This window comes from Melopsittacus undulatus, chromosome 1, assembly GCF_012275295.1.
Source record: "Melopsittacus undulatus isolate bMelUnd1 chromosome 1, bMelUnd1.mat.Z, whole genome shotgun sequence".
Lineage (NCBI taxonomy): Eukaryota > Metazoa > Chordata > Aves > Psittaciformes > Psittaculidae > Melopsittacus > Melopsittacus undulatus.
The window spans coordinates 36,474,271-36,498,833 of NC_047527.1; the positions used below are offsets into that span (position 1 = coordinate 36,474,271).

Below are 24,563 nucleotides of genomic sequence, written 5' to 3' on the forward strand. Positions count from 1 at the left end.
AACTTAAATTGTTTACCCTGTAAACGCAAAGTTAGGAAGCCAGCTTTCATCTTTAGGGTTAATAACACTCCAGATCTATTTATTAAAGATTGCTCCAATGGGCATTCTTTCCAAGCTTTGATTGCAAAGATGGTAGCCTCAATAAAGAGCATGAAAATGGGTGAAAGCTAGAAAGATAAAGCAATTCCAGGACTCTTAACAAAGATCCCGCAGAGGTCCAGGCTAAAAATCCCTACTGATATCTGTGGTCTGGGAAGAAAGAAATCGTCCGATAAGAGCACTGAGGATTCTGGATCTCTTTTTCATGCCGGTTTCTTATCAATTTTTTTAAAATTAATTTCCATCTTTGTGCTTGGTTATGTTACAGTAAAGCAAATTCTACTCAAAAGTCTTAAAAACCTTCACTTGCTGTTGATAAAAAAGAAAAAAAATAAGTGTGTCAAATTCTGTCTCAATTTATCCCTTGTGTTTCCTTACTGGTTCATTAGGATTGCAGTGGATGTAACTGGGATGGAAATTATGGCATCTGATAATTGCAGAGGAAATCCAGAGTGGTGCACTCAGATTTACCATAGAGCACTGACTGAGTATATGTAAGACAGAATACAGAATAACTATGATAATTCAAATATCAGTATATGGTAACCATGGATACTTGTTGACATTTTTAGTAGTAGTGACTACTTTATCTCAGGACATCTGTCACAGAGCCAAATTTGGTCCTCCGTTAAGCATGTAGTGTTCCCATTAAAATCAAAGGAGATTTGTCCCTTTAGTGAGACAGAATTAGACTGTAAGTCCTTGAAGCTTTGCTGTTTTCCTATGTTGTAACTGGGATATTTTACAGAGGATGTGTACATTTTAATGTACACATTAAAGAGGATGGGTACCCTTTTTCCCTAATGCATCTCTCTATTCAAGTTGAGAATCCGGAATTTTAAATTTAGGCTGAACATGGGAATAAAGGGTTATGATTCATTTGAGCTTTGTGACTGTTACCATTTTGATTCATGGTTGTTCACCAAAATGCTCTTCTTTAGTAGCTGACTTAAAGTTTAGGGAGAAATTGATGGATTTTTCTGTCAGGGACAACTCGAAAAAGTGTCAAAAGGTGCAATCCTGTCTGTCTGTACAAGCAGCCTAACGTATGGGTGTGTCACTTCGCTAAGAACCTCAGGAGCGGTAGAAGGTTCTCAATGCACTCTCAGTGGATGATAGCACTAGGAGAGTGTGTATCCCAGAATGGCATCCATGTTAAAAATGGTAGCCTGCTCCACTGTAATCCGTGGCTTCAAAATCAAGCCCTAAGGTAGTGATTTGACAGATACTAAGCACATTCTCAACAAAAAGTTATCAAAACTTCAGGAAAAAAAACAGATGTAAGAGAAGCTTTAAATGTTTGGGTGGTTACAGTTTGCATGTAAAGCTGTAACCAGCAGAATTTGCTTTCCTGTGTCATCTGCTTGAAGAAAAGCTGCCTAAGTGGCATGTTTTCCACTCCAGCCCCCATTGTTCACTTTCCTCCAGGCAGGTGAAATGTGTGTGTCTCTCCTTTCCTGCTGGTAAAATACCCTGTAATTTTCTAATGCCCCTGCAACTACACATTGTATTTTCATGAATTACACCATAGCAGTAGATGATTTATTTCAGAATACCACAATGACAGAGATCACTTTTGGCAAAACCAGTACATTGGTCTATATGAACATGGCTTCATACTGATTTTAAAAGAGCCATGAAATTATACACATGTGGAATCGGCATCCTGACAAAGAGAATCTAAATGAAACTTGTTGCGTCTTACTTTTTTCATTTGTTGCTTTGTTTTGGATTTTTTGTTGTTGTTTTCTTTGCAGATTTCTTCGCAGATCCTTGCTTTGGGAAATTTCTGCATTCTTTTTTTCCAGACATTGGCTTTTTTTCAGTTATTACTTCTGAAAATGTCATCAGATTTTAAAAGCACGTCTCAATTTTTTTCTTTTCTTCGATTCAGGTAGATATATTACTTTTATCATGGACCCATTTCAATATGTCTATGTCATCCGAAATAGCAAGCAACTTGAATTTTATGAATTCGCTGATAAAATGGCTTCCAAAACTTTTGACTACCCAGCTTTGTCAAAAGGAAAATTCCCTGATCTCAAGGAAAACCTGCACAGAATCTACCAGTATCTGCAAGGCAAGCCTTTGGATATCATTTCTGACCACATGATGAAAAATCTCCAGGATATATTTGAATGGAAATGCTCACAAGCAACAGATTGGGAAACAGAAAAAATGTACAAATTCTGCTGCTCTGTAATGTTTGAAGCCAGTTTTGTAACACTGTATGGAAGAGTTCCTGCTGCAGATGGCCACAAAGTTATTAGTGAAATCAGAGACAAATTTATCAAGTTTGATGCCAGCTTTCCCTATTTAGCTGCAAACATACCAATTGAGTTGCTAGGAGCTACCAAGAAGGTTCGGAAGGAGCTTATACATCATTTTTTACTTCAGAACATGACAAAATGGCTGGGAGGGTCAAAAGTGGTCCAAGCCAGACAAGATATATTTGAGAAATATGAGCTGCTTGGAGATTATGACAAAGCAGGTAGGAAACTTATGAATGATTGCTTGTCTAAAATAAAATAATTTACTATAGACCTTTGAAATAAAAAGACAAAATGGCGACCTTGAAATTTTTTTATGTTCTTTCTAATTGGCTAATGATAAAATGTTTTACTCTGAAACAACCCTCTATGATAATTGATTTTTTTTTTGTGCTGAGGTGGTAAAACAAGATACTTAATGGTGATAATGAGAAAGATTATAACTGAGCTGCATTTCCTCCCCTTATTCCCCCCACCCCCCCCCGACATTACATTTCAAACTATTCTCATTAAGCAGAAAATTAGACTTCAGAAGCCTATTGGTCCTCATTAGCATTCACTGATCCTTGGCTGGGTCTGTGTCCTAACATCTTTTAATTAGCACACTGCAAATCTAATCAGTGTAATAAACGCTATTAATCTTCCTTTTCACTTATTTTCTCCCAGCACATCATTTTGCCTTCCTGTGGGCCTCTGTGGGAAACACGATTCCAGCTACATTCTGGGCCATGTATTATCTTCTGCGGCACCCAGAAGCTCTTGCAGCGGTGCGTGACGAGATTGACCATTTGCTGCAGTCAACAGGTCAAAAGAGAGGGCCCACATATAACATCCACCTCACCAGAGAACAATTGGACAACCTGGTCTACCTAGGTAATTTATTTTTATCTGTTAGGAAGAAAAGAGGGGCTCTCCCAGCAAACTCCGTTTATCACTCATTTCTGCTTACTGAGAAGGTGGAGGACACAGCTGCCTAATTGACATAATAACACCCATTTACATCAATTATAAATTATGTAGTTTATAGCTGTAGATACTCTCATTGCATGTAAACATTAAAGCCTAGGTAATTAACTATGCAAGGTATGCAAAAGGCTAAATAGAAGCTTTGCAATTATTTGAAAAAAAGTTGATGCCTAATAAGTTGTTTGATTCTGAGCATCTGCCGAAGTGTTAATGCATTTCAAATACTTCTGTATGGTACTGCCAAGAACGACCCTTTTCTGAAATTAAAGTGGGATAATGTATTTAAACTGCAAATGTAATTTTATCACAAGCAGTTTCTTTCTTTCTCTCTCTGTAACAAAACAAAGGCTTCTAAAGTGGGTTTCAGTTGAGCGATGACTCCAAACAAAATATACAAAGGTAAAGCTTTGCAGTGTAGAAACGTTTTTTTCAGTATTGGAAATTTCACTTTGGCTCAAAATAGGGAGCTGTAAGAGAGTTACAGGTCTTCCAATTCTAAATCAGAGGTTCAGAGGGAGACTCTTGCCAGTGACTATTGGAACTTGTTTGATTCAGAACACCAGGCCTTCAGAGCACCAGTTGATGGTTTCATTTTGTTTGCTAGTACACAGGCATTGGTAAGATAAATGCTAAAATTAGGTCAAGAGAGGAGAGAGGGTGTATCAGGTCAGAACCTAACCTTTAAGCCTCTGAAAATCTCTATGGGTAGCACTAATAGGGTAGACATCAGCTGAATAAAAGCCTAAAGGTTCAGAACTCCTCTCTTTTCAAACATCAAAACCAGTCCCTGTTGAAACTGACCACATGGCTGTATGTTTGGGTAACTCATGTCTGTATGTCTTGATAACTCATGGCCTGAACTGACATTCCACTCTTAAAAGAAACTGTGTCAAGAGAGTGGTGGAGCAGTGCGGTTTCTGTGCCTGGTTTGGATCTAAGTAATAGCTGCTGTTCTTCAGGACCATTCAGTGTGGCATGTCTCAAGAATCTGTGTTCAAACTTGATTTGCTTCTCATAGTACAAATATAAAATTGAGTTTGATTCAGTTACTTTTTGTTAGAGCATTAATATTAATCTTGCATAGTGTAAGTCTAGTAAGTTGGTTTCATCTGTAGTCATGGCTGTTTTGGTGCAGATTTATCTCTAACTGATGAAGAATGCTTTTGAATTAGGGGAGATATGGATGACAAGAGCACTTTCGAAGAATAACACAACATTCTAAGCATTTAATGTACTTTTAAGGAAAACAGGTAAAACTGCTTAACATCAGAGCCTAGCATCCACCAAATAAGATAAAAAGAAAGTTATCGAGTTTCAGTACGATCAGGACAGAATTTATTTTGCATTTGGAAACTGATATGGGAATGGCAAGGAGATGAAAAAAAGAAAAAAGGCACCCCAGAAGTGCAGAAATAGGGAAAATAAAAGTGTGTAGTTTGTTAAAACCCTCTGGTGCAGAGTAGTATGAACAATTTAAAACATTAACTGTGTCATTCCTCTGCTTCGCCTTGAAATCTTGAAGTACCTTGGTAACATTTGATTTATGTGTTGAGAGGAAAATGCCGCATCCTACTTTGTAGTATCCTTGTAACACTTTTGTTAAATTTTATAATCATGTTAAACATACTGTGATATGAACAGAAGCTAGATTTCAATTCTTCTGGCACTGAAGTGATAAAGGGCTGGATACTGTCCCATAAAATAATAATACAGAAAAAAAATCTGTACCATAAGAGAATTAAAATCATGCTTCTTTGGAAAGAGGAAAGGGATGTTTTGTTAGTAAATGTGTAAGAGGGACAAAGGTCCCCATTTGCATTGCTTGTGCACCAAAAATCCCCACACTGAAGAAAGACAATGGGAGAGAACTACCTTTGCCCTTGCAGCTCACTGACCCCAACCTCCAAGGCCGAGCTTTTCCACTTCCCACTCTCCCTGTGCCAGCCCAGAGTGTAGGAAACTAGGATTTGTGTCCCTGCTCTCAAGTAAGGCAGACCAGGTGGGATTCTTGTATGTTCAGCACCTTGTCATCTCATTCTCCTGTTTTAAGCACTCTGATTCTCCGTCCTCTTTTTGGCCTACTATAACAAGAGCCTTTTTTTTTGATTCCTCATGCTATGGAGAACAAGCAAAAATTGCTAAAAAGCCTTTCTGTGGAAGTAATGTTGTTCTTATGGTCAGATTCTTTGGGTCTAGGGTACAACATGCCCTGATTACTTATAAATTCAAACACCAGGTATGTGATATTTTATTGAAAAAAAGAAGAAAGGCTTTCAAGCCACAGCAGAACTAGCATATTTTCGCCCTGATTATTTTTTTCTGATGGCATTCCTGGGACAGTACTCTTTGTTTTGTCTGTGTAAGACTTTTCCCAAAACCCAAATGCACTTATTTGTGTGTGCAGAGTAACATACATTATTAGTCATTATGGCTCACACTGGAGCTCTAATATGGTAAACAACACATGAGAATGGTCTGTCAGTTTTTATGGTTATAATGGAAACTCAAAGGGTAAAGCAGAGATGTACTTAGTGCATGTTTAATGCTAGACATGTTTAGTCAGTTCGTTTGTTTAATATTAGTCCATTCATTTATATGGTGAAGTATTCTTGCCCCAGGTCATTGCTGAATCCCAGATATCTCCTGTGAAAAGAGCACAGCTTGAAAAATTGTTTTGTACACAAGAAAGGGTAGGGACCCAAAAACAGCTCCTACAGAGTGTGTAGTCATAACATAAAAATGCTAAGCACTAAAATCGTTGGTTGGATTGAGAGGAATTAATATCTTTTCCTGGAATGGGCTGGGCAGTATCATTTAGTTCTTAGTAAGATGCAAATGTACTTGTTTCAGATTATCGTTTGTGTTGGCACACCGTGATGCCTGTGTGTAAATGACCCCCCCAAAAAATATTTGCATACTCAGTAGCTATTTTCCTGCAATACACTCTAATAATTATAGTACCCTATTACCTGCTATGTGTTAGTGTAAAATTAACAATCCATTATGCACAATAAGTTTTATAAAACATTTATAGATAGAGATCATGTTTAATTAAAATTAACTTGCCTACGAAAGCCAAATGCACTTATGATTCCAATGACCTTTTATTACCTGCAGTCCCTTGTTTTGGCTGGATGATTGACAGCTTGCTGTTTGGCTACCATGTTGTATTTCAGCTGACAAGACTTTTCATTTTAACTCAATTTGCCTGCCTATCACAAGCTGGTGGCAGGCCAGGCTCAAGTCACCCAGCTTTGCCTCAGCAGCTTGCTCTATTTCTCATTAGTACGCATTTATTCAGTGGAAATTGGAAGACAAATGCTTGAAGGCATGTGAACTAAGTATAGCAAATTAGGGTTTAAAGACTGAATATTTATAAGTATATTGAAACAGTTTTTAAAAAAAATCTAGAATGAATTGGAAGCTGAGTGCTAGCTTTAGTATAAGAAACGAAGAGAGAAGTGGGAGGATTCTAAGAATAACAATACTATGAGAGAGATATCTCTCTCTTCCTCCCCCCCCCTTCTAGAAAATATGTAAAATCTCTCTGACAACACCTTATCAAACAACAGCCTGGCTTCTTTATGTAGCGCTTGCACAGTGAAGTTTAGCATCTCATGTGTGTAAGAAGGGGGAGAAAAAATGAGGGTCATGTTCATTTGCTGCTTGGTTATCCCTTGGTATGCTTTAAATTGCCTTGTTTGTTCGGCACAAGCACAGAAACAGATGTTGCTCTACCGTGCTGGATAATTTACTGTACCTCACAGTTCAGAATGGAAGGCCTCCCAAGCTACCCAGCTGGTCTGTCAGTAGCGATGGCTGGTGTCTGCTGAACTATGACAACTGCAAGTAAAGGCTGCAGTTTTATTGTGCAGTTGTCATTCCTCTCAATGTATAGCCCCAGCATTTGTGGAAAGCTGACTGTCTATTTTTTTAATGTGAGCTTGCAAAGCCATATAAGCTCCATTCTCCTTTGTTGATCATAATGTGACTCATTACTTTTGTCATCTAATGATTATCGGCATGATCGCTCAGAGCAAGAGCCAAGCTCGCCTTCCACACATAACTGGTACTGGAAGGTAAAACAGATTTGTCATTTACGATCTGACCGCTAAGCCACACTTTGTGCTCCATTATTGTGATTAACTTCTGCATAAGATATGCTGCCCAATTGTCATTTGGGATCCAGCAGCAGGCAGGGACTGCCGCGCTTTCTGGGAAGATGTCCACTGATGGGATGTGACCGCATCAGTTGGGTGGTTAAATGTAAACCTGCTATTTTGCAGCAGCAATTTAATAATTTTTGTTGGGTTTTTTTTCCCCCATTTTCCCTCTTCCTCATTTGACTTCTGCTGTTGCTACATATGTCACCACCATTTCCAAATAGTGGACCATCACAGAGTTACCAGCTTCATTTTCTGCAGGTTGAAGACCATCTGGGAGCGGAGGCTGGACCCTTTCTTTGTACCACGTAAAGTTTTGTTGCCAGAGCGCTGCCAGTTGAAATCTATCGTGTCAGGTGCCTTGTGGCTATCCGCAGTAGAGGCCATCTTCTGGAACCAGGGTTCTTTTCTGGCTTCGTCACCAACAAGCCGATTTGACTCTGCCTGATTATAGTAACGAAGGCAGTCCAAAAGAATATGCACAGACTCACTGTACGTCACATTGAATCATGGTGCTGGCCACACAAAGCTGACCGCAGCCTCATTTCTTTAGACAAATGCATGCTTAAGGAAAAACCTCCTGCAAGAAAGCATCCAGGGCCACTTTATTTGCTATGCATGCTGCACCAGATTTAATTTTTAGTGAAAGAACGTTTGCTATTATTTTTTTTTCAGAGGCATCTACACTGGGTAGCTACTGTCTCTAATAAACTAACCTTTTGGGTGCAGCAGTCATAGTGCCTTGGTGAACACTTAAAGAAGGCTTATTTGATACCACAGAACATAAATGCAGACACAAACGGATTATTTTGTGCAAATGAAACCCTATTTTAGGCTATTTTTCACACTGATGATTAGAAGGAATCAAGTCACATATAACAGTGCCCATACACGCTGGTGGAAAAATAGTCAGTTTTGATTACAAAGTGAGAGATGCAGCCCTAGACAGGAGCTACATGCTGATATACATGCTATCAGAATGATTTATGCAAATTATGCATATTATTCCCAAAGGAATTCCTCCTCAAACTGCCAGGATAAATTGCCGGAAATTAGCCATAAAATCTGTCGTGCTAGGAGCAAAAGGTGAAGGCCACTGGGAGAGCAAGGACATTCAGCTTCTGGAGCCTTCCAGGATGTGATGGTGGAGACAGAAATCTTGCTTTCCCTAAGCCTGAGAGGACTATGTTTCCTTTTCTCTTGGCTAATTAAAAGTGTCTTTCTCTCTTAAAATTACCGGGCAAATAATGAATTGCTTTCATTCACTCTGACCATAACAGACACTATCATTTGGCAATGTAGCACACTGGAAATAAAATGAAGAAATTTTAAAATCCTTATATTTACTGTGAAATTAACAAGCCAAATGGTTTTTCTAACATGTAGTCCTGCCATTACATCCAACAGCTTTCAAAAGGCAAGCTTTCACTGGTATTTGCTAGCAACCTCCAAAATACATGTAAATGAGTAAAGCGTTCTTGTCTTTTGATTGTGTTGCTTTCAATGTGATGCCTGAATAATGACTTTCCACCCAAAACTCAGTGCTGCCTACAGCTGACAGGATTTCTCAGCACCATCAGTGAGAATCATATCGGGAGGTTCAGCATCATAGCTGCCCCCCCCCAGCCCTGTGGGGTTGTTTATTGCCTGGTCTCTGCTTTATGTTTGGTTTGGTTTGTGGGTTTTTTCCTTTTTTTTAATTTTCTTTTAACCTGCCCTACTAAACCAGTCAAGATTCAGCAGCTGTAGCCATGTATAACTTCCAGTCATCTCCCATATTTCTGATGCTTTCCTCCCTCCACTTTTGTTTAATCGCAGAGAGTGCCTTAAACGAGAGTTTACGAATGTGCTCATCCTCCATGAACATTCGCATCAGCCAGGAGGATTTTGTTCTCAAGCTTGAAGGGAATCAAGAAGTCGGTTTGAGGAAAGGAGACTGGATAGCTCTTTACCCACAGATTTTGCACATGGACCCTGAGGTCTATGAAGATCCTAAGGTAAATATTCAGCTGGTGCTACTCTTCCTACTCCAGACACATAGCAGCAGCCAAGCCTTTTGTGATCTCTGGGTTGTGGGTTTTTTTACTGCTGTTCCTTCTTGTGGAACAAATCTTGCTACTTTCAGATGTATTTGGTAGGGCCCAATAGGTCAAAGGATTCATGGCCTGAAGAGAAAAATATGGTGATGAGACTGCTTTCAAAGGAATTGACAATTGCACATTGACTACCATAAACTTTAGGCTAAATGTGGGTTTTGTTTGGCAGTGGATCATTTGATACCCAAGGAGGGCTGAATAATAGAAGGTGGTTTAAATACCAAATAATGTGGGCCATTTAGCTAAGTGCCCGCAAAGCATCATTGACTTTCTGAAGCCCTATAATAGCAGTGTCTTACTTGATCCTTATGCTTTTTCACCTCCCTTCATAGGGATTCACCCCTTCTTGATCAATTAGTAGAGTGTTGTGAACTTGAGGCTGTAAAGATGTTGCTCTGCAGGAAAGCTCAGAGGGTAATTGTGTCACCTCCTTGTATTTTACTCTGATGCTGGAGTTAATGAATATCAAAGACTCGAAATTAGTCCACCCTTCCTCAGCCTTAATACAGCTTCAGAAGTTCACCACCTGCATGCAAATCGGGTAGTCCTTTTCTTGGCTAGGCTGCTCCCACTGATTGCTGTCCCATGCACAGGGTGCCATGAAGGAAGAGTAAGGTGCACACTGAGGCTCTTAAGTGGCTCCTCCGCCTGAGAGGCAAGAGCTCATACCTGATCTGTTCTCATCCCCATTTTCCTAAGCAAATGGCTGTCTCCCAACCATGCTGATTTCCATCCTTGGCATTTGAGCCAAAGAAGGGAACTGGGGTTTTTTTACATATTTATACAAAACTCATGTTAGAGGCATTGCTTGCTGGGGCTCTGCCTTTCAGGAATTTCAGGATGTGAGGTTGCAGAGGAAAGATGAGATTCAAGTGCCTCGTTGGTGCATGTTAGCATCTCACTGTACAAGAACTCCACCAACCTTAACTTATCAGAGTTAGCATAAGTGAGGAATAGTCACGGGGATGAGCACTTGAGCCACGAAAATGGAAATGATGTTCAGGATGGTTCTGCTGGCTGTCCCCACCCAAAAATGAGGGCCCACTGAGAAGATTAGAGTTTTAAAAAAGAATCCATATATTGGCAAATAGTCAATTAATATTTCTATCCTTAAAAAGTAACAGTTAACAAACAAGCTTTTCCTTATTTTATTCTTAACACCTTATTTTGGAGAACATTATTGATTTGTCAAAGTCCATCTGTTTGTTTAGGTCCTAGACCAAAAGCATCAGTGTGGAAACTGATCCCCTCCCTTATCCAATAATTGCCGGAATATATTACCATATTTCCATTGCTTGAATATATCTGCTTAGTATCAGCTCGGCTCAGCTTTCACAGTACAGCTTTAGTTCATATATTTTATCTTTTTGATAGTGAATGAGCAATCCACACATTGCGGTACATTGATTTCAGCACATGGGCCCTCTCGAAAAGTGGGGAAATCACTGTTCTGTTTAGTTCTTAAAATATGCAGTGTGCTTTCAACAATAACTACTGAGGATCAGATAGCGATGGAGAATGAATTTTTTGAAAGGTGCAGTCTTGAGCTTGTCATGTATTTAGGGAAAACTTTCCTGGGAAAACAGGCAGCTTGACGAGATAATTTTGTAGCAATGCTTTTCTCCTGAATACATAAATTTAAGTTCAAGCTATCTTCTGCTTTGGCACCATACTGTATAAGTGTGAGCATATATTATTGACCTCTTTCTCCACTCATAAAACCTAAATAAACGAGTCACTTCTCTCTGAAGTGGATAAAGTGAACCCCTAAATCCTAACTCAGCTAGTTACGGAGCTCAGTAAATGAATTCTGCAAATCCCATAGAGCGAAATATCAGGAAACCGTACATAGTCACTTCCTAAACAAAGCCAAATACAAGATGTGACAGAATGAGACTTATATCAATCACAGGAGATTGCTCCATTTTCATAATACTCTTCGCAGGCCATCCACAAGGAACTTTATCATCTGCTCTTGCTCAGTGTCTTCACCTTTTCATTGCCGTCAATCACCCTGACTCTTCCCAGGAGGCCTTGTGCATGACTGAAAGCTCCTTTATTGTCAAAAATTAGTTGTTATTTAGCCAACGAACTGGCTTTTAAGGAAACACTGTCCTACCCAAGGGGCTTCAGCAGCACAAGCCTGAGTTTGATGTCACTGTCACTGGCTCAGTTCCTGTCTCACACTTGTTTTCTGCTTTCCCAGTTCCTTAGACACCAATTTATTTTTCGTTAAAAGCACTTACAGGTCTCAGATGGCTCTTAAGAAGACAAAGAAAGCATAAGGTTTGACCCAGTATGTCTATGTGTTCAATACCACCAGTCATAATTGCTCCAGACGCCAGGAGTGCACCTTATGGAAATGTTCCAACAAAGTGAAGAGCTCTGGTTTGGGTTGGGTTGGTTTTTTAAGCTGTTTCAGTTCATATTTAGCAGTGGTGTTTTTAGACCAGTAGGATTTAGATTACAGAAAGTGAATCTTTTTTTAAGGGAGAAGGGATATTCTGGGCTTTCATTTGTCATTGTGCTTCTTCAAATGAAGTGATAACTTATGAAGGAAAAAAAAAATGCCATGCTCCATTTTGTCTGGGGTGTTCAAAGAGACTAAAAAGAATTACTTGTCAGTGGAAATGCACACCTTTATCTTTGAGGAAAATCCAGACCTCTGCCATTTATAAAAACAAGATCCTGTTCTTCAACCCAAAGTTACATCCCCTTCAATGCACCTTGTATTTGTTCCCTTTCTCATAGACCACCTCCCCCACCACTGTTTTTTTCCTGACAGCAAGACCTGCAGTGCATGTTTTACAAAGCCTTTAATCTAATGGGCAGATCAGTATCAGTGTATTTTTCATTGTAGTGTGTTTCTTTTTTAATCAGTAGAGGTTGGTTTCTGTCTGACTGACTTGTTCCCAGCCAGCTCCAAATGGCTGCTGCTATAGCAGATGTATGCAAAGCAGGACAAATGCTAATGAGTGACCATAAGCAAGAAGTGTCTGTCATTTTTATTCAAAGCATGCAGGAGGATTTTGTAAGTGGTTAATTTGCCATTGACTGAGTGAGGATGCCAGATCTCCTTCATTCAAAAACATGAATTATCTCTAAGCAGGGATCCTGCTACTGGAAAATAATCAGAAAGATGTACAATTTATGTGACATAGGTTACAAGTGCAGCCTCTAGCTTTAAAATGGTCAGTCACTACTACTACTTTGCACACAGCTTCTGGAGCAAAACATTTGAAGGTAAGATGTGGCAAATTAAGCAGCAACCATCTCCAACTGAAGGGAAAATTGACTGCAAAGCATCAGGTCTGGTTTTCAAATAACCTGCACCACTGGGTGCAAAAGAAGGATGGATTTTGCTCTAGCTTGCAAGAGCAAGATCAGTGCAATGCATTAATTTATTCATAGGCATTTGCAGAATTTGGCAGATTATCCTTATTCATGATGTATGTACCACACTGAGCGTGTATGATGCTTTACAAGAAAATTGTCCTTCCACTAAGGTTCATTGTCCCTGCTACAAAGCGGTCAAAATCTAATTACAATCAATATAGGCAAGACACTCAGTGGATGAGACATGGAAGTTGAAGGAGCTTGATGTAAAAGGGCTAAGCTAGGTAAGTGGATTTAAAGAGTGTTTGCAAGGAAGATAATGTGAGTTAATGAAACCTGAGGGAACCAACTAAAAAGGAGAAGCTGTCAGCTCCTTGTCTTCCTCTTTATCTTATTTTCTGGGTTTCAGAAGCATTACTGTTGTGCAAACAAAGCCATTCGGGTAACTGCCTTGTTGGATATCACGCTGTCTCTCTTTTATTTTCAGGAGTATAAGTTTGATCGATACATAGAGAATGGCAAGAAGAAAACCACATTCTACAAGGCAGGAAGAAAACTAAAGTATTTCCTAATGCCCTTTGGCTCTGGGATCAGCATGTGTCCAGGGAGGTTCCTTGCAATGAATGAGATGAAGATGTTTCTTTTCTTACTGTTGGCTCATTTTGATGTAGAACTAGTGGAAAACAAAGCTGTAAGACTTGATAACAGTCGTATGGGCCTTGGTATCCTCCTGCCAGACGTCGATATTGACTTCCGTTACAAGCTAAGGTCCTTAAGAAAGTGAGTGGCTGCCTATATGCCTTCTACTAATCTCCATGTTTGCTCTGTTTTATCACTCGGCTTTGTATTTTTGGAAGCATTTGCTTTTCCCTCTCTGCTTTTACCTCCTTCCTATTTGTTTCTAAGGAGAAAAGCGCTTTGGCTGGAAGTAGATACCAGATGCAGGGACATGCAACCTCATTTTGTCCTGCCTGAGTCATGAGTACTAAGCTGAAGAGTTTGGCCAAGTAAATAGTCCAGTATCCCTACAAGATGGACCCCCCAACTCTTGGCCATGAATTGGGTAGGCTTTACAGGGAGGATGATATGAAGCTGAATCCAGGCTGTTTATATGACAAATGGGCTCAGCAGCCCTTTGTTGCAGGGATTAGATTGGAAGGTCCCATACACCCACCATCTGGAGGCATCTCTGCATCTGGTCATAGAAGAATAATAGCAAGAAAGGGGGAACTTAATTCTAGGGGTTGAAAGAGTTTTTAACGATTATTATTCTAACTTTCTATTTACTCTGTTCCCTTCATGGTCTTCTGTGTCTTAGCCCTTATTTGGGAGATGAAATGGAAGCTGTGTCGGGTGGCGGGGAATGATTTGCAAGACTGTCTTACTAGCAACACATTTCTGACTTCAGTTTGATGTACTGAGGGTGAATGCTTTGCTTCTCTCTTTTTTTTCCTTTTTTTTTTTTTTGCTGCAGTGCAAAGAAATTAAAATCTGTGATTTTTTCCTGCAGTCATTTTCAGTCAGAAGGGAAGTTCTGTTGATTTTAATAGGATCTGGATCAAGCCTAAATTATCTGTTTCTGCTTTTGAGCCAAAAAAAGTATATTCTTCAAGGAGAAAATACAAGAGCCTGTTTGAAATATTCTAGCATCTCAAAAATGACCTTCTGTTCCTCTCTCTGATTTCCTAGTAACATGTCCATGTGTTTATTTTGACCATTTCTTGTGTTTGCTCATTTCTCCAAGAAGGCAAAAGAAGAAGAGGGCTTCCAGAGCAAGTGTGGTATCTAAACCTACTTTTTAATAGTGTTTTAGTGTGCCTAAGTTATGCATAGTGTGACCTGTGTTTGGAAACGTACTTGTCCATCTACAAATTGGAAAACAGGCTCTTCCCTGTGGCCAAAGTTTGGGCAAATGAAAACCCTGGGCAGCCACAAAAGTTACCTGTATCCTGACTTCTGAACCTGCTTCACAGGGTGACCAGCTCTTGTTCCAAAATTCATTTCCTAGCAAGATATTTAGTCCCTGTCTCTTCCCAGCCATCACTTCAAAGACTGATGAGAATTCTTGTGGCTGTCCAGTCACAATTTGCCAAGAGGATAATTGTGATGGGAGAGTAGCCATGCCTGTGGGCCTTGCCTTGTTTTCCTAAAAAACATATCTCTTTGGGATGTGCCAATCTAAGTCTTTTAAAGTCATAAATTTTACTCATCTCTAAAGCATTTGATGGCCTATGGATGGAAACTTCTGCGTACATAGTAAGAGTGAGAATTATTTATTGTTATTTGTGTAGGAGCCTGCGTAGTTATTCATGTAAAGCACATACCCTAAATAAGCATCAGCATCAGTAGAAAGGCTTTCAGAGATTGGCACAGCCACACTCTAAATCCTCTGAGGAGAAAATTGTAGTTTTGTGAGATATATTGGATAAACATTTTATCTTCATGTATATTATCAATAATGTCTACAGTGTTGGAGTGCGCTTACGTTAAATGGGCTTTGCAGTTGATTAAATGTTTTAACTTTGCTTCAACATTTAATCAACAGCAAAAGCTGATTATTGCTTTGTGCCACAGAATAAAATTTGTTTCTGTGGAAAGATTCTTGTACTCAAGTTACTTGCTCCTATAGTTACTCTGTAGGAGCTATTCTGTACTCAGCCATAGCTTACAATGCAGTCTGGACATTAGAGCCTGCTTTATTGAGAGAGGAAATGTTGGTATCATTATACTGCTGACTGTATTCCATTATTGCTTAAGTGTAAGCTGTAAAATGTCTCATGCCACAGTTTTCATAAATCTTTCTTTGGCACTTTGAAACAAACCTGAAGCAACTGCAAAAATAACCGTAAGTATTAGTTTTAAACAGAAGACTTTTTATATATAATTGTATTCTATTTTGGGGACTTTGAATTAGGATATCACAGGCCACTGCATAATTTGGTAGGACATAGTAGGTCTGTGCCAAAAGTATGTGCAAATCATTAGTAATTTTGGATTAATTGCTGATCAGTTTGTCTAGTATCTATTTGGAAATTAGAAGAGCTAGATTGTCTCCAAAATAGTCAATTAAATCTGTAGGGCATGCATCCATTTAAAAAAGAATTAAAGGGTCAGAGTGTTTCCCAGGAGCTGCAGGAAACCTCCATGAAGGCACTTGAAGGGCTTGCATGGAGTTGGAGAGCACTCCTTGCACCACACAAAAGGCCAGCATTGCACTGGATGAGAGTGAATTGCTCTTTTTGCTTAGGAACCAAAATAATCAAATATAAAGCAGGGCCTACCTGGTTTGTCCTGAAACTGTGTCCCTGGTAACTCGTACTCCTGGTAGATTAGTTTTACTGGTAAGTAATGTATCACTACCTTAGCATACCCCAGCTGCAGAGGAAGTAGTCCTCACCCCCATATACAGTCATGAGAGCATGTCTGAGGACAGAGGAAAAGCCCTTCTGGTCCATGTACTCCTTAGCTGAGGAGGTGACTTTCTGAGTCAGCAGCTCCTCTGACCGGGAGTGACTTGGTCTTTGTGGAGCAGGGAGTGAAAGGCCCATGATGTCAACAAACTGCAGCAGTGCAAGAGGATGAGGGTACACCATTCCTGGAAGTCCCAGCTGGAGCCATGACAACAGCATGTTTTATGACATAGGACACAATGCAGTTTTTGATGATCTCTGCTGCCACAGAACCCAGGAGTGACCAGCTCTTAGTATCTGTCAAAGGGCCATGAAGACAGCAAAGTCATTGATGCAGAAACAGCAGTCCTGTTTACAGGCATTCAGGTGCCAGTGGTGCTGCAGGAGTGAGTGGTGGGAGACAGCAGACCTTGCGCCTCCCTTGTCCATGTCCCTCCTCTCCCCTTCAGCAGGAGGGTCTGCCCTGCAAGCCCAGTAGTGCCTGCTCATCTCACCAGATGGGTGTAGGGTCAGCTAGGAGGAGTGCACGGGTGCCCCTGGAATCTCTCTGTTGTTTCTCTAGTGAAACAGTGCACTTGTCAGTCTGAGATATGACTTGTTTGGTCAGTACGAGCCTCCGACTGTAAGTTGTCCCTGCCTATGGTTATATTGATAGTATATTCTGCTATAAAAAAGAATGAATCAACTTTTTCTCATTTAAAATAGATTTATTAAGTCAATATGACCCTTTACAGCACCTGAGAAAAGTGAATTCATTGTAAACTAATGTGAATGCTAAAATGTGATCTTTTTATTAACATTTTAATTTACAGATTATATGTTTTCTATTTTCCTGCTGGCACTCAGTACTGCTATGAGCTATTGTAAACTTTTTAAACTGTTACATTGCTTAAAAGACCATGTTAGTCTACATGTACCTGTTTGCAAATTAATCTCTCCCAATATGTCCTAATGTGCTAATACAAAACTGTGTATTAATTGTTCTTGAGTTTATGCTTTTAAGCCAGTTGCATGTTGGTGTTGCTATGAATTTCTCTTGTAGAATTATAAATGATCTTTTATTTACTCATTATTGAACTTTCTGACATTCAAAAGATTGTGAATTGCTCTTAGTTGTGCAAACTGACATTCTGTATATAGATGAACAATGGTTAGGTTCTACTTTGATAGTTAATATCCACCATTAAGGCTCTTAGATCGCATAAGAAATATTGTGAATTTCTGAGCAAGAAAATTAAAATTTCATTATTTTAGTAACCTAACATCTTAAATAAATTTTGTATTTTAAGGACAGAATAAAAATGAATATATATATTTTAATATTGAATGACTGTCTATGGTGTTTTTTCCCTCACCTTTACACTTTTCTCACAGATTCATAGCTATTGCTTTCATTTTTTAAGTATTGAGCATACCACATTTTTCTGTAACTTGAAAGGTATTTCAACAAATAAAAAAAAACCAAAACAAACTTTTAATTAAGCACTGGCATGGAGCAACTTCCTTGAATTTAAGAAATCATTAAATCTGTTTTACTCTCCCATCAAACTTAAGCCACTTCTTACCAGGTAAGAAAAAGGAGTGGCACTTCTGACATTCTTAGGACATTATTCAAAATTAGTATAAGGATCTGCAATCCGCTAGTGATTCCCAAATACAGCTCCTAGGCTTTTCCTTTTGCAAACCTCTGCATAGTATAAGACGTACTACCTGGTGTAAAGCATTCTGTCCTCTCAATCATTCATTTTAAAAGGAGAAATGAATGAAAATTGTTACAATACACAGCACTGCGCCAGCAAAGCACAGCTTGGCTTTTCCAAGTATTACTATAGCTACGGAGTTCTACAAATAGGTATTTAATATGAAGGTTGTACCCCACAGACATCAGTGTTGCTTCATTTGACCATGCAGAAATGCTTTTCGGGTATGGCTGTGAGGGTTGTTGAAGGTGTTTCCTAGAGAAGATAGACCTTGCAGCAGTTTTCTGGGTTTGATGAATGTGTTTGTAACTATGCAAGTGCTTTAACTCCAGATTATAGTAGAAGTTAGTGGAAGTTTACAAATAAAAAGTGGCATTTTTTGAGATTTCTTGAAGGGCACATTTCTGACTGAGCTTTCCGTGATGGTCTGAAAGATGGCTTGGGCAGGGGGGATTAATAAGAGCTCCTAACACTGTATAATAGTTGGGTTGATACAAAGTTCTTTCTTGATGTTACTTATATTGCATTGTATTTTAAAATTACTCAGACATCAGTTTATGCATGACATATGATTAATTCATATGAATAGAGCTATTTTAACTATCACACCATAGGAAGTGAAGTCTTTTCCCTCCTACCTAAACCAGACTTTGTACCCTAGCCACGTCCCAATACCCACAATACAGAAGAAAAATGATCTCAGCAGAAAAATTATCTCATTACAGAAATACCCCTTAAAACTATGTGTGTGAAAGTATTGTTATCCTTAAGTTCTTTATGTTTATAAATAGTAAAAAGTATGACGAAATATTTGCTGCATATGTAGAAGCACAAAAAAAATAGAAAATGTTGCATTTTCATTTGAAAGCAAAGAATTAAACTGTAGTGGGACCTTTATCCCCATATAAACCCGTACTGTGTCTGCATAGCCTGTCCTGTGCATCAGGCACTGAGTCTGTGTGAATACATCATTTGTAATAGCAGAAATGTGCTTGTCTTCAAAACTGTTTACACCAAAACAAGTAACAAAAAGAAACCTAAGCTTCAGCTGCTCCTGCTAGGAGCCTTGCAGGATTCTATCTTTCAAGACTTTGTTAAACCGATTTTGACACTGATGTGTTGGTTTGTATTTGTTTCCCCCTAAGCAGCAGCTATGAGTACAGCGAAGTTGAATAAAGTCGAGGTTCTCGCTACAGGGAGAGTAAAAGACAGTAAGTAAACACCACGGGATGACTTTTGACAGTGACTTCTTTCCTACCAGCTCATCCTTCCAACTATCTCTTTCTTCCAAACATTTTACCCGCAAACTCCTACAGGCAACAAGGCTTTCCCTGTCTGATTTCCACCCCGTGAGCCAGTACATCGGCTTTCTGCTCAATGTGATTTTCAGATGACTTCTAAACATGAAATCTTTACTGCAGCCCCTCGCAAAATCGGCATCGCAGGTAGCTACAGCTGGGAGCAGTGCCGCTAAAGCTTTGAACCTGAAAACTGGACGGGTATTAGTTGGGCTGGGGACTGCTGAGGACGCGATTGAAGCACAGGGCATATCGCCGCTCCTGGAGGGCTCCGCTCCAGGATCTCCTCTCGGAGTGTCACTGGCCCGCGGTGGGACCGTAGACCCCCCTCCCGCTCCGTCCGGTTCTCCGACCCCCCGCAGGGGTGAGGAGAGACTCCTGCCGCCCCTCCCTAAAAACAGCCCCTGCTTCGAGGAATGCTGGAGTGGGGAAGAGGGTAGAGGACTGCCGGGGAGGTTCCTAGGAAAGAGGTCTGGGTGTTACGGGAGTTTGGAAGGCTTCGGCTGGTGGAGAGGAGGTTTACTCCGGAAAGGCGATTGTTTGCCCTTAATCCTCAATTACGAGGATTTCAAAATAGTATTAGAAGAGCAATCTGTTCTGCAACTTCTCGGAAGAAATAATTGTTGATTTAGATAAGCACTGATCCCTTCAACGTTTGATGAAGACGTTAATTTATGGCTGTCTAGCAGTTTATGGCTGTCATTAGATTTTCAGCTTTGTCTCTGTTCGAAATGTATCTTTCTTTTTATTTTAATCTGAGACAATTATGTAAGAAAGCGGCTATGTTTGATCTAAAATGCATCGTTTTCCTATAGCGTTTCAAATTATTCACAGATCATAGTTCTTATATGTGCATATATGAATTTAAAAATACAGCAGTAAAGTGCTTGAAACAGACCATAAATTTGCTTCATATTTTATTACACGTCTCTGAATCAGGTTGAGAGGACAAGGGCAACTAGGGGCTTAGGGGAGGATTTAACCCTTCTCGAGGTGGAGAGCCGACCAGAGCAGCGCAAACTCCCTCCGGAGCGCTTGGGGAGGGGGCTGACACCGATCTGATGAGTGACCACGAGGAAATGAGGCTGGCTCCCTCTCTTTGCTCATTTAGCAGCTGTTCCTTCCGTGGCATAGGCGGCTGCCGAAGCTCCCCGAGTCAGGCCCGGGGCGCCGGGGCCGCCGCGCTGGCTCTCGCTGCCGGCCGTGGCTCCAGCCTTCACTGCCGCCGGGGCCTGGAGGGCACCTGGCCGGCCGGCAAGACCGACTTAACCCCTGCGGCGCTGCCTGAGCCAAGCGTGGTACTTCGCAGGGAGCCAGCACTAACCCTTCAACTGTAGTCCACCGGGCTGGGGCCCAGCCTTGTCGAGCAGCCCCGCGGAGCGAGCGGCGGTGACAGGGACCGGTGCCCACAGCCAGTTCCCCAAAGTTTTGTCCCGCCCCGCCAAGGAGCTGTTCCACCCTTACTGAAGCCTTAGGATCCCTCTGGCCTGTTGGCAGCGGGTGAGATCAAAGTTACAAATGATCCCAGAGAGAAGTGGCCGAGATCTGGTTCCTTTATTTTAGCCCCCAACCTACCCCACTCCGCCATTACCACCACCAAAAAAAGAAGGTGTTAATTGCTGTAAAGTTTCCGAACACGTGGATAATTTACTTTGTCTGCTGCGTTTTAATTAAAAGCAAACTTATTTATGTTTCTGATGTTTATATTACGCGATTTAATTACGTTTAGAGGCAGAGTCGCGCTTCCCCCCCTACCCCCCCTTGCACTCTAAATCACATTTTCATTAAAGGTTTTAATAAGAAAACTCACTTGACCACTATTCATTATCTAGTCCCCTCCATGCACACAAGTTCACTTACCCATTCATTTATTCACTTACTCATTCCAGCAGATCCGCTGCAACTGCTGCTAGCAGGGATGTGAACACTCATAATTATTTGTCAAAGTCTGGAAAGTGTATTATCCCTTCTTCTAGTGGTAATTAGTTACCATAGCATCTAATACGTAAATGTGCCCAGAGCACACCATTAACAGTTAAGCGGAGGATTCAATTTAACACATGATTATATCTTTCATAAGTCATTACATTAGGAAAGCCAATGTCACTCATGCTGGGACAATTTCAGGCTCCGAGCCGGGGTACGGGGCCGAGAAGGAGCGGGGCTGAGCGGCGGGGGGCAGAGGGAGCCTTCGGAGGAGGCTGGGGGCGAGACCGCTGCTATGGGGCGGTGGGAAACGGGGAAGAAGCTCCTTGGAAGGGGGGGGGGACACACGTTCGGTTCCGGCTAAGCGATCCATCAAGCGTTAAGAGGGGCGGGGGGGGCTCTCTCCTCCCCCCACCCCCGGCACACACACGACGCTCGAGTTGGCCAGACCTGCCCAGGGACTGGTCCCGCGGCTTCTCGTCGCTCCACTGCGAGGCTTCTAGGTGCAGAGGACTGGGGGTGCAGGCAGCACCCCTCCCTGCCAGACATCCCTTTCCCCCTCTGCAGCGTGCAAGGAGGAAGCGAGAGAGCCCAAAGTCGGGCGGCAGCAGGGAATGAAGAGCGTTTCATTCCGCTTTCCCGCTCCAAAGCAGAGACAGGCGAGGGAGAGGGGAGTAGAGGAGCCGCTACATGTGCCACAGGCGGCCCCGCATTCCGCACTTTGGCCGGCCTGCACCTAGGCCCTTCATCAGTGCCAGGGAGGCAGAGCCGGGTCCCCCCCCGGGCCCTCTCACCCCCCTTTCCAGCCCGGGTCCTGGCCTCTCCAGGAGTTTGCTGGGACCTCGCCTCCTTCCCCCGTCCCACGCCTTCCCGGGGAACACCTCCGGGAAGCCCGCTCTGTAGGCAGGGATATTAAACAGGAAACGTGTCCCTCGATGTTAGATGCACGAACACACACACAGACACACACACATACACACACACACACACACACAGGCACGCACCACGCCAAGCTGGTGGCGGTGGTTAATTCCTAATCAGAATGATGGACAGCAGAGACAGAACAATACAAACTAATGGCTGTGTTGCTGATCACTTTACCCCTTGATTAAAGACACCCAATTATGGCGCAGAACAGTGTCGTAATTATGTTCCTTAATCACATCCAGGAGGTTTAATTGCCTTAACGATGTGTTTCATTAAATGAATTTAGGTATTATAGTCGACAGTTTTCATACACAGTTGTTTTCAAATTAACATAATATTAGACATCGTCATGGAAATTGTTTTAATAATCATAATTAGACGCACCCAGCCTTTGTCTAGTAAATGCTGAGAGACGCTTCTCCTTGCGCCTGGAGGCTGATCTGCCCACCCTCTCTGGGCTGCCTTCCCACAGCTCCGTGGCACTTTACAGTTATGTTTCCTGAAAAGTTACAGGTTCTGATTAATCTTTTTTGATGGGAAGTGGAGCAGAAAAGATTTATCCCGTTCCTTCGCCTCTGGTGCTGCCGTTAGGAGAGGCGGTTCCGTGGACCCCCGCCGCCGACCTGGGCCTCCCGAGGGAGGGGGACCCTGCGGGACAGGACCCCCGGGCCGGGCCCGGCCCAGAGTAGGGCTGACAGCTCTGGTGATCTGCCCCCTCCTCTGACCTCGGATCTGGGCAGGTGGGAGGCGACACGAGGGGACGGGTGGCTCCAAAACTTGAGGGTAGGGAGGAGACGGGGGAGGGGAGTCCGGTAGCTCACCCCGGAGCACGCCCAGCACCACGATAGAAACGCACCACAGAGAAGACCTTTTTGTCCTCCCCTCTTTGGGACACCCTGAGCTGGGAGTGGGGTGCCGAGGGGGTACCGTGGCGCCCTCAGAGCAGGGTAAAGAAAACTCTCCCCCCATCCTCCGCCCCACCTCCTTAAATCTGGAGACACACGCTTAACAAAGCACAACACAACAAAAACGTTTGTTCAAAATATTTTAATAAAGATTCTTTCCGACATAGATACACATACAAACGATCATACATTGCTGTCATAATCTGACCTATTTAATATATATCACTCTTTACACATCCGTGACCTGCCAACAGATCCATCATGGCTCCTATTTTGCCATCCAACCTGACAGTCCGAATTTGTATTATCTGCAAGTAGTGGAAAATAGCAGGACTCGTTTTTGAAAAGGGAAAAAAATAAAAAAAAATAAAATCTTGATTTACAAATGGCAGAGAGACAGCCACCCAGCCATGCAAACTCAAACTGAAGGCTCACTTTGGGTGAACAGCTACTTCTTGCTTTTCATGTCTCATTTTTCTTCCCCCCAAACCCACCCCCCAGAAATAAAAAAGAATTCCACGCTTTCTGTAAATCAGCCTAAAGTATTTTAAAGTATTTTAACTTAAATAATCATCCACAGTCAGAATAATTTACATACACATTAAAAGCGGTTTAAATTATACCTTTGAAAACACAGAGACTGGGAAAACATTGGCTTGGCAAGTGTTCTTTTAGCAGCTATTGATCTGATGCCTTGTAAAAGTAAATAGCTATTACCTGTTCTAATGCAAAGAATACCCTCTCAAAATTAGTTGTTTGAGCAATTAAGAATACACCTTTCCTGTAATTTTTGGACTGAAGCAATTTATTAAAGCTCAATTTAAATACAGGGATGATGCAACTTAAAATCCAGATGACCTTTCATAAGCCTAAGCAGCTGGATACATCAACATTTCTGGTTATACGTTGTTGGCAAATAAACGTTTTAAACACTTGGCACACAGTTTAAGTTAATCCATAAACAGAATTTCAGAAGCATTTAAAGTAACTGCACATAAGACCCGTGACCTTAACACATGATAAATATTGTTGGTGTGGAAGGGTCATTTAAAGAATAACAAATAAATAGCATGACTTGTTTATACATCATTGCAAAGTGGAAAGAAACAAGGTGCACATAAATATTTCTTTAAAAAATGCGATACTTTCAGCCACACGGAGTAGGCTTTTGATCTTTTTTTTTAACTCTCTTTTTTTTTTAATCACTCTCACCAAACTTTGCGCATTTTCACAGGATCAAAGTTCAGAGACGATAAAAAATACAAAGTCTTCCATAGCAATGGTCTTTGTTTCTGCGAGTCGCTTAAATAAGTTTACATTTCAAGTTTGTTTGTTTCCTGGCTTAGAATAATAATACTGCTAATAATAATAATAATTAAAAAAAAATCTATGTTCAAGTGCCCTCTCTGATTTGTCCCATCCACCTCCGCGCCCGGGCCACCGCGGCTCCTTCCCCTCCCAGGGGCC

At 41.3% G+C, this 24,563-nt stretch overlaps 1 protein-coding gene across 1 annotated transcript in view; it reads left to right on the forward strand.

Moving 5' to 3' along the window:
- Window positions 1–17,667, forward strand: part of CYP7B1 (cytochrome P450 family 7 subfamily B member 1) — a 124,730-nt gene extending 107,063 nt beyond the window's left edge. Inside the window, exons 3-6 of the mRNA XM_034067016.1 lie at window positions 1,994–2,590; window positions 3,036–3,242; window positions 9,317–9,495; window positions 13,418–17,667. Coding sequence (XP_033922907.1) covers window positions 1,994–2,590; window positions 3,036–3,242; window positions 9,317–9,495; window positions 13,418–13,714 — 1,280 coding nt within the window. The 3' untranslated portion in view covers window positions 13,715–17,667. The remainder of the gene's footprint in view (window positions 1–1,993; window positions 2,591–3,035; window positions 3,243–9,316; window positions 9,496–13,417) is intronic.
- The last annotated feature ends 6,896 nt before the right edge of the window (window positions 17,668–24,563 follow it).